This window comes from Corylus avellana, chromosome 5, assembly GCF_965113065.1.
Source record: "Corylus avellana chromosome 5, dhCorAvel1.hap1.2, whole genome shotgun sequence".
Classification (NCBI taxonomy): Eukaryota; Viridiplantae; Streptophyta; class Magnoliopsida; order Fagales; family Betulaceae; genus Corylus; species Corylus avellana.
In genome coordinates this window covers 19,383,117-19,395,958 of record NC_142494.1, presented here as the reverse complement: position 1 = coordinate 19,395,958, position 12,842 = coordinate 19,383,117, and the positions used below count along the sequence as shown (strand labels likewise).

Here is a 12,842-nt window from a genome sequence, read left to right as displayed (position 1 = left end):
GTATTCATTAATTAAATTGATAATTTTTTTTTTTAATCAATGATCATTATACCAATTATATATATATATATATATATGCACTTTCGCGGTAGTTAAAAAAAAAAACTTATAATCTTAATCTTAATCCTATGAAAACCTTTTGTGGATATACATTGTAGTCACATCAAGTGAACGACAAAGATGAAAAAAAAAAAAACATAGTGAACGAGAAAGATGTGAATCTCTATAGATTTTGTATTTTGTAAACAAAGGTCAGTCCTGTCATTTTCCTTAATTTCTCATTTTCTCTTCTTTGAATTTCCATCTCAATTTTCTCAAACATATATATATATAGATAACCATTTCTTGGATCTCCACGTACTGTCGCCTGCCGGCCGGCCGGCTGTGTTTGTACAACCACCAGGTTTAATTTAAAAAACAATCACTTTGGTGGTTTCAGAATGTTTTTTCATGTAAATTAAGAAATAATCGATCGAGGAGCGGTTCAACTCCAGCACCCAATTAAGAAGAATAAAATAAGTAGTACTCATGAGTCATGATCATCTAGAGCCTTTAAGCGTTGGACTTCCTCAAAACCTGCTTTCTTTTTACCTTTTCTAAAGCACAGTATAAAATATTATTTATTTCCAACCATGTACGTTTTCGTAATTAAGAAATAAAAAGCAGTTTTATTGTTGTTGATGAGGTCCACTTTTACATGGATACAATCCTATAACATGTCTGATGCGGTTTGATCTTGTGAAGTGAATAAGACTTTCGGTGCCGGTATTTGTCCTTCAAGGGCTCTTAGTCAGTTTGTTGTAGTGTTTTTCCTGCAACAACTACTCAGCAGTAATGGTTGTCTTGTTGTCTTTAATACTTGGAACTCTTTACCGAGTTCTTTTGTCATTTGTCATCGCCTTGTGCTGCTCTTATCAAGGCCTTACTTGTTTAAGGTTCTTCTAAGATCATGAATAAAACTATTGCTTATTGTTTGTTACTATTTTTATATTGCATTTTTTGTTTGGGCTATGTTGTTGGGGTGTCCACCCTTTTGTAATTATTTGATCCATTGTAACCCACTTTTCCTTATTTGAATAAAAAAATATATATATATTTCCTATGGCATGATCAAAAACTTGAGTGCAATATTGCCTCCCTTAGGGTTGTACAAGCAGTTACGGTTAAGAGTTATTACATCTAACCACAACGTCAAATTTTAGTTACTGCAACCGTACTGTCTAAGGCAGTTAACTATTTTGAAAAAACTGTCTGTTAGCAACTATTGAAACCTAAAAGCGCTACATAACCGCTTTTTAAGTATGGGCCTCTTTTTATGACCTTTTAAATGGTTTTTGGACTATTTAGGGCATATTTTAAATAATATTAAACACTAAAAGGACGTCATTTTGGTATTATTATTATAATATATGAGAGCAATTTTTTCTAACCATTTATAACAACTATTATGTGATTATGTGGTTAGTAGTTACTAGATAGTTAATAATTGCATACTTTTTGGTTTTTTTTTTTTTTTTTTTTTTGATATGATACATAAGAGGGGTGGAGTAAATTCGAACTAGTGACTTTCGTTAAATGAAGCGTGGTCTCCAATCGATTGAGCTACTCCTTAAAAAGAATAATGCATACTTGTACGGCCCTAATCACCATTTTATAGGATCCATAAATATTTGGTAGAATTTAAGGTTTCATGTGTTTTTTTTTTATTAAATAATTGGACAATGAAGGGGATTTTTATTATCAATGTAGTAATTGTTGCGCTTGCATAAAACGTGGGGCAGCACAGAAGCGTTTTAAACCAATAATGTCAAGACACCATTTGACTATCTTCTTCGATCTCAACCAATAAATTATAAACGTATGATTCCAAACTTATAATGATATCGACCATAGCTGATCACAGCTCCTCCTTAAACCCTTTCGTTCCATCACCAAACTTATACATGAAGAGTTCTTCATGTATACCAAAAAGCTTTCTCTCTTCGTATCCATCTTGAGAGAGGGAGAGAATTAATTCAAGTGTGACTTGAATTAATTCCCTTTTTAGGATCATTTTTTCTGTATACATAATTCATTTATTTCTACAAAACATTCATGATCGACTAAACCGTTATGAAAACTCTCAATGTGGGAGCCTTCCATAATGTCTTTGGGTGTGCTTGGAAGTATCAAACGGTCGAGGAAGATTGATTTGCATCTTTCTTCTCCATTTTCATTGTTGCATTTAAACTGATTCTGATGTTATGAATTTCCTTTGATAATATTTCTTTCCAAAAATAATATGGGTGGCAATTCGTGTTCACTTGTTTAGTTCGAGTCATGTCAAAACATGGGTATAAGATATATAGGTCAACTCTAACCTGACCAATTTAATTAAACGGGTCAAATCTCTTAACTTTATCCCTCTAATTTTGTGTTAGGTTCGCGGGTTATGTCAAAAATGAGTAATGCTATAAGTCTTCCTAGAATCATTTCAAATGTAATGTGACTTTTAAAATCACCGTTGAATTTGAGATGTGATTTATTGACTTTTGATCTTTTTTTTTTTTTGACATGTCCGCACAAGAGGGGGGAGGGGGATTCGAACTAGTGACCTCCACTTCATTAAGTATGGTCATAGCCGATTGAGCTATCTTTTGGGGACTATTGACTTTTGATCTATTGGTGATTTTAAAAGCCAAATCACATTTATGATGACTTTAAGAGGACTCTAGGAAGACTTATAGCATTACTCGTCAAAAATTGCCAGCTATTATGTTGGATTTGGGTCGTGTCACGTCATAGGTATAAGACTATATAAATAAACTCTAATTCGACCAATTTAATTAAACATGTTAGACTCCTCAACCCTAACCCTTTAATTTTGTATTGGGTTCATGGGCCGTATTAAAAATTGCCAGCCCTGAAGGTATATCATTTTTCTTATTTTCTGGCTTTAAGACCAATCGTGCTTCAGAGAATTATTATTTATTTATTTATTTATTTTTTAAAGTAATGCTTTAGAAAACCCTTTTAACATTTAGGTCTTGGAAAATGTTTGACGCACTAAAAATTTTACTACAATTATCATACAAATTGATGTGTTAGTTCATAACTTGTAAAATGATTAAGAGCGTATGGCTAACAAGTCAAACACTCATTAATTAAATTGATAATCTTTTTTTTTTTTTAATCAATGATCATTATACCAATTATATATGCACTTTCACGGTAGTTTAAAAAAAAAATTATAATCGTAATCTTAATCCTATGAAAACCTTTTGTGGATACATTGTAGTCCCATCAAGTGAACGACAAAGATGAAAAAAAAAAAAAAAAAAAAAAACATAGTGAACGAGAAAGATGTAAATCTCTATAGATTTTATATTTTGTAAACAAAGGTCAGTCCTGTCATTTTCCTTAATTTCTCATTTTCTCTTCTTTGAATTTCCATCTCAATTTTCTCAAACATATATATACAGATAACCATTTCTTGGATCTCCACGTACTGTCGCCTGCCGGCCGGCCGGCTGTGTTTGTACAACCACCAGGTTTAATTTAAAAAACAATCACTTTGGTGGTTTCAGAATGTTTTTTCATGTAAATTAAGTAATAATCGATCGAGGAGCGGTTCAACTCCAGCACCCAATTAAGAAGAATAAAATAAGTAGTACTCATGAGTCATGATCATCTAGAGCCTTTAAGCTTTGGACTTCCTCAAAACCTGCTTTCTTTTTACCTTTTCTAAAGCACAGTATAAAATATTATTTATTTCCAACCATGTACGTTTTCGGAATTAAGAAATAAGAAGCAGTTTTGTTGTTGTTGATGAGGTCCACTTTTACATGGATACAATCCTATAACATGTCTGATGCGGTTTGATCTTGTGAATAAGACTTTCGGTGCCGGTATTTGTCCTTCAACGGCTCTTATTCAGTTTGTTGTAGTATTTTTCCTGCAACAACTACTTAGCAGTAGTGGTTGTCTTGTTGTCTTTAACACTTGGAGCTCTTTATTGAGTTCTTTTGTCATTTGTGATCGCCTTGTGCTGCTCTTATCAAGGCCTTACTTGTTTAAGGTTCCTCTAAGATCATGAATAAAACTATTGTTTATTGTTTGTTACTATTTTTATATTACATTTTTCGTTTGGGCTTTGTTGTTGGAGTGCCCACCCTTTTGTAGTTATTTGATCCCTTGTAACCCACTTTTCCTTATTTGAATAAAAAAAAATTATATTTCCTATAGCATGATCAAAAACTTGAGTGCATTGCCTCCCTTAGGATTGTACAAGCAATTACGGTTAAGAGTTATTACCTCTAACCACAACGTCAAATTTTAGTAATTGCAACCGTAGCAATTAACTGTTTTGAAAAAACTGTCGGTTAGCAACTATTGAAACCTAAAAGCGCTACATAACCGCTTTTTAAGTATGGGCCTCTTTTTATGACCTTTTAAATAGTTTTTGGATTATTTAGGGCATATTTTAAATGATATTAAACACTAAAAGGACGTCATTTTGGTATTATTATTATTATTAGGAAAAATTACAGTTTATCCCTCTAAAGTTGACAGCGTTTTTCAATTCGAACAATAAAGTTTCAATTTTTGCAATCCACCCCCACAAAGTTTTATTTTTTTTTTCAATTCGACCAATATCATCCCAAAATTCCTATATTGCTCCTGATTTTTTATTTTTTTATTTTTTATGAAAACGAAAACAAATTTGGGGGTGCAAAAATGACCAGATGACCCGAATTTTTTTTTTTTTAATTTTTTTTATAAAAAATAAAAAAATAAAAATTATGGGCAATATGGGAAGTTTTGGATAAAATTAGTCAAATTGCAAAAATTTGAAACTTTGGGGGGGAAGATTGCAAAAATTGAAACTTTGGTGTTCGAATTGAAAAACGCTGTCAACTTTGAGGGGGTAAACTGTAATTTTTTCTCATTATTATTATATATGAAAGCAATTTTTTCTAACCACCTATAACAACTATTATGTGATTATGTGGTTAGTAGTTATTAGATAGTTAATAATTGCATATTTTTTGGTGTTTTTTTTTTGTGATATGTTACATAAGAGGGGGTGGAGTAGATTTGAACTAATGACCTTCGATAAGTGAAGCGTGGTTTCTAACTGATGGAACTACCCCTTAGAAAGAATAACCCTTAGAAAGAATAACGCACACTTGTACAGCCCTAATCACCATTTTATAGGATCCATAAATATTTGGTAGAATTTAAGGTTTCATGTGTTTTTATTTTTATTTTTTATTATTAGATAATTGGACAATGAAGGGGATTTTTATTATCAATGTAGTAATTGTTGCGCTTGCATAAAACGTGGGGCAGCACAGAAGCGTTTTAAACCAATAATGTCAAGACACCATTTGACTATCTTCTTCTCAACCAATAAATTATAAACGTATGATTCCAAACTTATAATGATCTCGACCATAGCTGATCACAGCTCCTCCTTAAACCCTTTCGTTCCATCACGAAACGAAAGAGCCTTCTTCCCCAAACCCAACCCTCCAGAAGTACCACAGTCTCGTCCAAAAATGGTGAGCCAAAGACAGAGACTAGCTCGCAAGAGGTACAGGGAAGCAAACCCTGAACTTTTTCCTAAGCCAGAGCCAACGCCCCCAAAAGACCCAGACAGGAAGAAGAAGAAAACGAAGAGCAAGTTCAAGCGCAAAAGGGCAGAATCCAACGCACCCAATGACCCAAGCAAACCAATTAGAAAGGGGTTTAAGAAACACCCACTTCGAGTCCCTGGGATGAAGCCTGGTGAGAGCTGTTTTATTTGCAAAGCTCAAGACCATATTGCCAAGCTTTGCCCTCAGAAAGCTCAATGGGAAAGGAACAAGGTCTGGTTTTCTGCACCAACTCTGTTTTATTATCTTCTGGATTTTGCATTGCAAGTGCTATGGAATTTAAAAATATGTGCGTTATGTGGTCGCATGTACTGTGGATTCTGTTTTCTTTCTCCAGGCAGTTAATACGAGGCATTACGGTGTTTGCATTTCATGCAGCTTTCATTTTGATAGCATTGTGTCGTTGATAAATCAGTTTGTGATCGAATTAGTGGGGTTTTCTCTGTTTTTCAATAGGATTTGTGGTATTGAAGTTTTATTGGAAAAAGGGAAATTGTCTTTTATGGCATAAAATCAACTTATGGTGGTGGGTTTCTGTGTTATGTGATGCTTGCAGATATGTTTTCTTTGTCGGCAACGAGGGCATAGTCTCAAGAATTGCCCTAACAATGATGATGAGACAGTGGATAAGAAGTTTTGCTATAATTGTGGGGAAACTGGGCATTCCCTTGCTATGTGCCGCCAACCTATTCAAGATGGTAAACTACCTTTTGGTTACTCTGTACCACAAGAAGTTGTTTTTACTTTGAATTATGTATTTAACACCGCCACTTTAGATATCTTCTTTTAGTTAGTTTGTCTAGTTACATTCACATGGCACAAAATTTACATCAAGTTAACATGAGGGTGTCTAAAAAAAAAAAAAAAACAACATGAGGGTGTTGTTATAATAGAGGTGGGTTTATAACTTCATGACATACGGTAAAGTTTGTCAATTTGGTATTTATTATTAGGCCATTATCTTACAGTGTAAAAATTGATTTGTTAGAGCATTCCCAATGGATGAGCCAAATTTTTATGCAAAATGGCTCCTCAAAACTTACTTTTATCTAGTTTAGCTAATGAATTTTTAAATGCATCCACATTCGATTAGCTATATTTTTATCTATATCATTTAAATATTATTAAAAGTGAGGAAAGTTTTGGGAAAAAGAGAACATGTGAGAGGAAAAATGGGAAAAGTTTTGGGAAAAAGAGAACATACAGAGAAAAAGTAGGAAAAGATTTGGGAAAAAGAGAAAACAGGTGAGAAAAACAATAAAAAATAAAATGGCTCCCTTAAAAAATGCTGCTACATTTAGCTTTTTTTTTTTTTAGCTCTTCCAATCAAATATCTATTTTACATTTTCTTTTGACTAATCCAATGTAGGGGTTTTTCAAACGTTTGAAGAGCCATTTTAGATAAAAGTAACATTTGGCTCTTCCATTGAGAATGCTTTTAACCAATTTAGTAATCCTCATGCTAAGAACAAGTTCATTTTGGAGTTTTGACTGTTGTGGATAAATATGTTTTTGAATGGGCTTTTGGAGAGATGAAATTAAGAGTGGCTTTTCAAATGAGATTTTGGAATGAAAAGGAACAAGCTGCTGACAATTGTATTAGAATTCTTCCAAAAGGCGGCGAGGTTAGAACCTGTTGGATCCATTCCAGAAGGTGGATGTTCGAGGATATTTTTATCATGTGTTTAGCCCCATTTTGGCTCTCTGTTTTCTTGGAAGCACATTTGGAGAAATAAGGCTCATTTGAGGGTGGATTTCTTTGTTTGGATGACGGCATTAGGGAAGAATTTTAACTTTGGATAATTCGAGAAAGAGGCATGTCAGTGTTGAATTGGTGTTGCATGTGTAAGAAAAGTAGGGAGACCAAAGATCATCTTTTGGTCCACTAAGAAGTGGCCAAAGAATTGTGAGTATCGAATATTTGCCTTTTTTGGGTTAGAGTCGATCATGTCTCAAAAGGTGGTAGAGTTGTTGGTTAGTTGGAGTGGTCAGGTTGGAAGCCACTACAATTTAGAAGCCTAGAGGACGGCAGCTATGTGCTTAATGTGATGTATTTGGAGAGGACATAATATTTGAAGCTTCAAAGATTGTGAGAGAACGGTGTTAGAGTTAAAAGCTATTATGTACTTTATGGCTTTATGTTTGGATGGCGGCTAACAACAGTTCTTGCTTTTCTAATTTTTAGAATTTTTTGATTTATGTTCTTCTTCTTCTCCTTAATTGGGGATCTCTCTTGTATACTTTTTATATACTTGGGTTGCGCCCCTTTGCGCATTTTAAGATTAAATTACTTATTTGATATGACAAATCCGACTCTTTGTCTCCCCTCTTCGCAGAAAATATTCCATCGTCTTGAAGACTTACAGTTGCTGAGTGCAAAAAAAAAAAAAAAAAAAAGTTATTAGAATTCTTCATGCTAATTTTTGCAGTATCATATAGATTCTTTGGGGTCAAAAAGTATTACAAGAGACTTTTCTGCACAATTGATTTGGAAATTACTTTATTCAATGATAAAGTAGCCTTAGTCCGGTGCAGCTTGAGTAACAGATATCTAACTCAATGAAAGAATTATTGCGAGTTTGTAACAGTTCATCTCTCTATCTTTCGTTTGTCAGTGATATAATACTTTCTTAAATACTATTGAATACCGTGCATGATTTGGATAGTCATCAATAGGGTGTATTAATCAAGTGATAGATTACATATTTTAGTTGTATGTTGCAAGTGTACAAAAGCTTACCAACCTGCTTGCAATAAAATGGCTGGTTTTGTCCTCCTTTGATGGCAACCAAATGTGCAGTTCAGTAATCTGACTCTTACTTTCTGTCATTTTGTTTTGTTTTGTTCTGTTTGGCGTTTCAGGAGGAACTAAATTTGCCGATTGCTTCATATGTAATGAACGCGGACATTTGAGCAAGAATTGTCCTCAGAATACTCATGGAATCTATCCGAAGGTTTACTGATTTATCATCTTGATGCTTGAGTTTTTCAGAACATAGAATACCATATTCTTCTGAGGGCAAGCAAGTAGCTTTCAAAGAGATAGATGATTTATGTTTTGAGCCATCCCTGCACTTCCTCGTAAGTTGAACCTGATGTTACTCTATATGATATTTTTTGCTATGTCCTCAGGGTGGTGGTTGTAAAATATGCGGTGGTATAACACACTTGGCGAAAGATTGTCCTAACAAAGGCAACCAAGCTGCTAGTGGAGCGGGTAACACATGTAAGTTTTAAGATTGCCAATTCCTAAATTATTTCTTTTCTTGGAGTTCTCAGTAGTGAGAAGGTATATTTTTAGATAATTGTGACATTTCACATATCAAAAAATAAGTATGGTGTTCAACCATTCATTATCATCCACATCACCACCATGACTCAAGTATACAGTAACTATGTCGGGGATTGTTATAGACACCAGACATTTCAAAATTAAGAATTTTGAATGTTAAAAGAATGACATCCAGAATGGCTTTGCAAGAAAATATATGAAACTAAAGTTTGGTTATGGGAAGTTACAATACTAGAAAGATTTACTTCTCATAGAGCCTAACCTTATGTAAGTTTGTTAATAATTGCCTTAGTTTTCTACTATGCCTCAATTTGTGGCTTTTTGTTCTTCTTTTCGCCTTTAGTGGGACCTTCTTTTGTATACATCCTATGTACTAGGGTTGTGCTCCTTTGCGCTTTTCAATGAATTGTTTATTTTTCAAAAAAAAGTTTGTTAATAATATATAAGACTTAAAATGATTTGAGTCTTTGGAAAGAGTAAGAAGTTTTTGGGATTTATTTGTGAATTCATGACTAAATAGGAATGATAGAGAGTTGTTTTTAGCATAAGTTATGGTATGGTGTGAGGCGCTTTTTATTTTTATTTTTTTGTAAGTAATTAAGATGTATATTAAAAGTGTAAGGCGCCTCCATGTACATAAAAAATATACAAGAGAAAGCACCTAGTTAGGAGGAAAGAAGAAGAAGAGGAAATCATGAAAATAAAGCACTAAAAGGGGTACAAATGCCGCTATACAAAGATATAGAGTATAGAAATATAAGCTCCAATGTCCTCTCGCGGTCCTCAAAACTTCTATCATTTATTTCTCTCCAAAGACACCACAAGAAGCAAGAAGGCACAATCTTCCTACCCAGCGGTACTCCAAGTGCTACAAGTAGTCCACCAACAATCAAGCAAGTCAACAACTTGTCTAGGCATAACCCAAGATAGACTGAAGCGGCTGAAAGAAGCATTCCATAAGGAACAAACAACCTCACAATGGAGAAGAAGATAGAACACCGACTCCTCATTCTTCTTGCATATACAACACCTGTCGACCACAATGACATGCTGCTTCCTAAGGTTGTTCATAGTAAGTATCTTTCCTAAGACTACTAACCAGACAAAAAAAGCCACCCTCAAAGTAGTCTTATTTCGCCAAATACTCTTTCAACGGAAAGGAAAGCCTTCACGACAACCCAGGATATTGTAGAAGGATGTAACATCGAACAACCCTCTTTTGGAGGGGTCCACCAAAGCTTATCTTCATCTTCTTGTCTCGTTCTAACTGAACATGGTAGTCTGTAGAACGAGGCAAAGACATCCACTCCCAATCATGAGCCCTCTAGTAAAACTTACATTTTACTGATTGAAGCCACCACCAAAAATCTGCAAGTGAGCCGCTACAGACACACGCTTCATGCAATACCATATAAACTGGAAAGCCTTATTTTAGGGCCTTGTCTCTTTAGATCTTACTAGGTTCTTGTCAAAATATATATTATGATGTAGGATTGACCACTACTTGTTAGGAATGGAACAGAAAAATGTGTGATTGCAGAGGTATTTCATGTGCCATATTTTTACCCTTTTTTAAAATATATGGAAACAGATGGTTCTAATTGGAAGTGAAGGAGTTAGGTACATGACACTGGATGTTGTAATAGGTTGAATGTTTGGCTATTAGAAATTTCTGTTCGACGGTGCCCGATTTGGAATGAACCTGATAGGCATTTATATAAACATGCTGTACTTTATTAACTCTAGACCACCTTTAAAAGGTTGATAAAAAAAAATAAAAAATGCTGAACTTAGTATGGGCAAGTGCTTCGGTAGGGAAACTGGTTTAAAATAGATTTAAATTTGTTGAAGAATTACTTGGATGTAAATAATAAAGTTGGATGGCTAAAAGTAGTTTGGATCCAAATCTACTAGCTACTAGAGTCAACTCAAGCGGGCTCAGATTTGGGGAATAGATTTATACATTCTCAGCAGACATGCATTATATAAGGCCTCTTTTCCTCTCCATCTGTTTTATTATGCATCTCCTTCTAAATATAGCTAGTCGACTTCTGCATTTCCTTGTGGTTGGAAGTGTTGTCCAAGTGTGTTGATATAGTTATTTTGCTGGCATTGTATGTGTTTCCAGCGATTGTTGATGATGAAAGGCCAAGAGGAAAGGTGACCAAATTTGTTAGTGGCGACGATCTTGAGGATGATTTCTTGACTGATGACACATATAGTGCTAACAAAGATAAGCCCTCTGAGTCAAAAGTTGGTTCTGCATCTGATTCAAAAGAAATTCATGTAAAACCAAAGAAGAAACAGGGGCCCAAAATTGTGAATTTTGTGGCTTGATAAATTTTTTTGTATGAACTTTTCACAGGAAGATTGCAACAATCCAGAGGATATTGTCTTGAGATTTCCCCCCTAAATTCTTCTTAATGGGATTTTGGCTGTCTTAATTTTTATGCTATCCCTTAATGGATGGCCCAAATTTTATATTATTTGCTAAGTCAGCTGCAAATTTTGGCTCCCCAGTGGAGGGAAATAGTTTATATTGGAAACATCTGAATCAGAAATTATTCACAAATTTGACGTTCTGTTTTATTTTCGTCCATATTCCTGTTCACTCAAGAGGGTATTCTACTATTCTATGACACAGAAGAAAGAGGAGCTATTTTATTTTTTTTTTGTTCTTGGGCGTTGGCTGAATGTAAAAGGAAGCAGCTCAATGTATTGCACAGTGAATTTCAGGGTCGAAGCAGAATTCGTGGTGGGCAAGGAATAAATCATTTGTGTTTTTTTAAATATAATTAGCAATAGAATCGATTGTCTGCATCGCCTGAAGTGGAGATTAGTCTGCAATTAATGTACATGATCATGTTTCGCATTGCAAGAAATGAATTGATTATTGTTATTTGCGTTCTATTTTTTTCTCTCTCGATGATGATGGTTGTAGTGGGCCAGTTTTTGGTAAAAACGATTTATATGCAAATCTTTTCCATCTTACAAAGTCAAAAGTAGTATTATAATAGCCCGGACGGTAAGCTTGACTGTTTGACTCGTTTAGTTAATGCTATGAGATAGGCTGTTTGAGTTTTCACTCAACTGGTACACAGTTCTTGGAGTTGGGATTGTATATTCGAGATTTATCTAACATGACTGGGTCACTTGCCTTGAAAGAGTTCCGTGTCTTATAATTTGTGAGAATTTTCGACTGATAAATGTTAGGGGTTAATAAGTTTTCCATATTTGACTCATCTTATCTTACAAATTAATCATTACATGTTCATATTTGGCCTACTTATAAAAATCACAGATTTTATTTTATTTTCTTTATTTTTTATTTTAGCTTAAGTGGTTTTTAAATCGTAATGTCAAACTCCTTATGTTTTACGATATTTTTTAAGAAGACAAATTATTCTTACAAAATCGCAATCCTAAACGCACCCATGTATTCATTACTGTACCAACATAGGCCAAGCCAGCTTGCCCAGTCTGTTGGATTTTGGCTTAGAATTTTGTTTGCTGTGTGTATTGCCATATTGGGCAATAGATTTGTGCCAGCCTAGAACATGTACATCATGGTTTGGTAATGACTCCAAAAAAAGAAAAACCATGGAAAGTGAATAAAACAAAATGGTGTATTTTGACGATGTTAGAACAAAGGAAGTCGTGGAATATTATATGGCTGGCCATGCAATCATAACGTGCCGATACGAAGTGGTAGTTGTGGACATGATCGGCCATTGAAGCATTGAAAATTCTCAGCCGTTGTTTTCTCCCTCAAATTTCTCTTCCTCCCCGCTTTTTTCTCATCTCTTACTGTCTCGATCCCCTAAAATAAGGATCTCTCTCTCCCCTCCCACTGCTGTTCTCTCCCATTTCTCTGTTTCCTTCTCCCCTTTCTTCTTCTTTTTCTTCTTCATTTT

At 34.4% G+C, this 12,842-nt stretch overlaps 1 protein-coding gene across 1 annotated transcript; it reads left to right on the top strand.

Moving 5' to 3' along the window:
• Positions 1-5,445: 5,445 nt before the first annotated feature.
• LOC132183143 (VASCULAR-RELATED NAC-DOMAIN 6) lies at positions 5,446-11,500 on the top strand. The gene is made up of 5 exons (XM_088517029.1): positions 5,446-5,849; positions 6,193-6,334; positions 8,499-8,590; positions 8,769-8,862; positions 11,057-11,500. The coding sequence occupies exons 1-5, from the start codon at positions 5,541-5,543 to the stop codon at positions 11,263-11,265; spliced, it is 846 nt and encodes a 281-aa protein (XP_088373155.1). The 5' UTR covers positions 5,446-5,540; the 3' UTR covers positions 11,266-11,500.
• Positions 11,501-12,842: the final 1,342 nt, after the last annotated feature.

Coding starts and splice junctions, on each gene's coding strand:
- LOC132183143 (XM_088517029.1), top strand. CDS start 5,541: ATGGTGAGCCAAAGACAGAGACTAGCTCGCAAGAGGTACAGGGAAGCA. Junction 8,591..8,768: donor CTCATGGAATCTATCCGAAG/GTTTACTGATTT, acceptor CTATGTCCTCAG/GGTGGTGGTTGTAAAATATG. Junction 8,863..11,056: donor TAGTGGAGCGGGTAACACAT/GTAAGTTTTAAG, acceptor ATGTGTTTCCAG/CGATTGTTGATGATGAAAGG.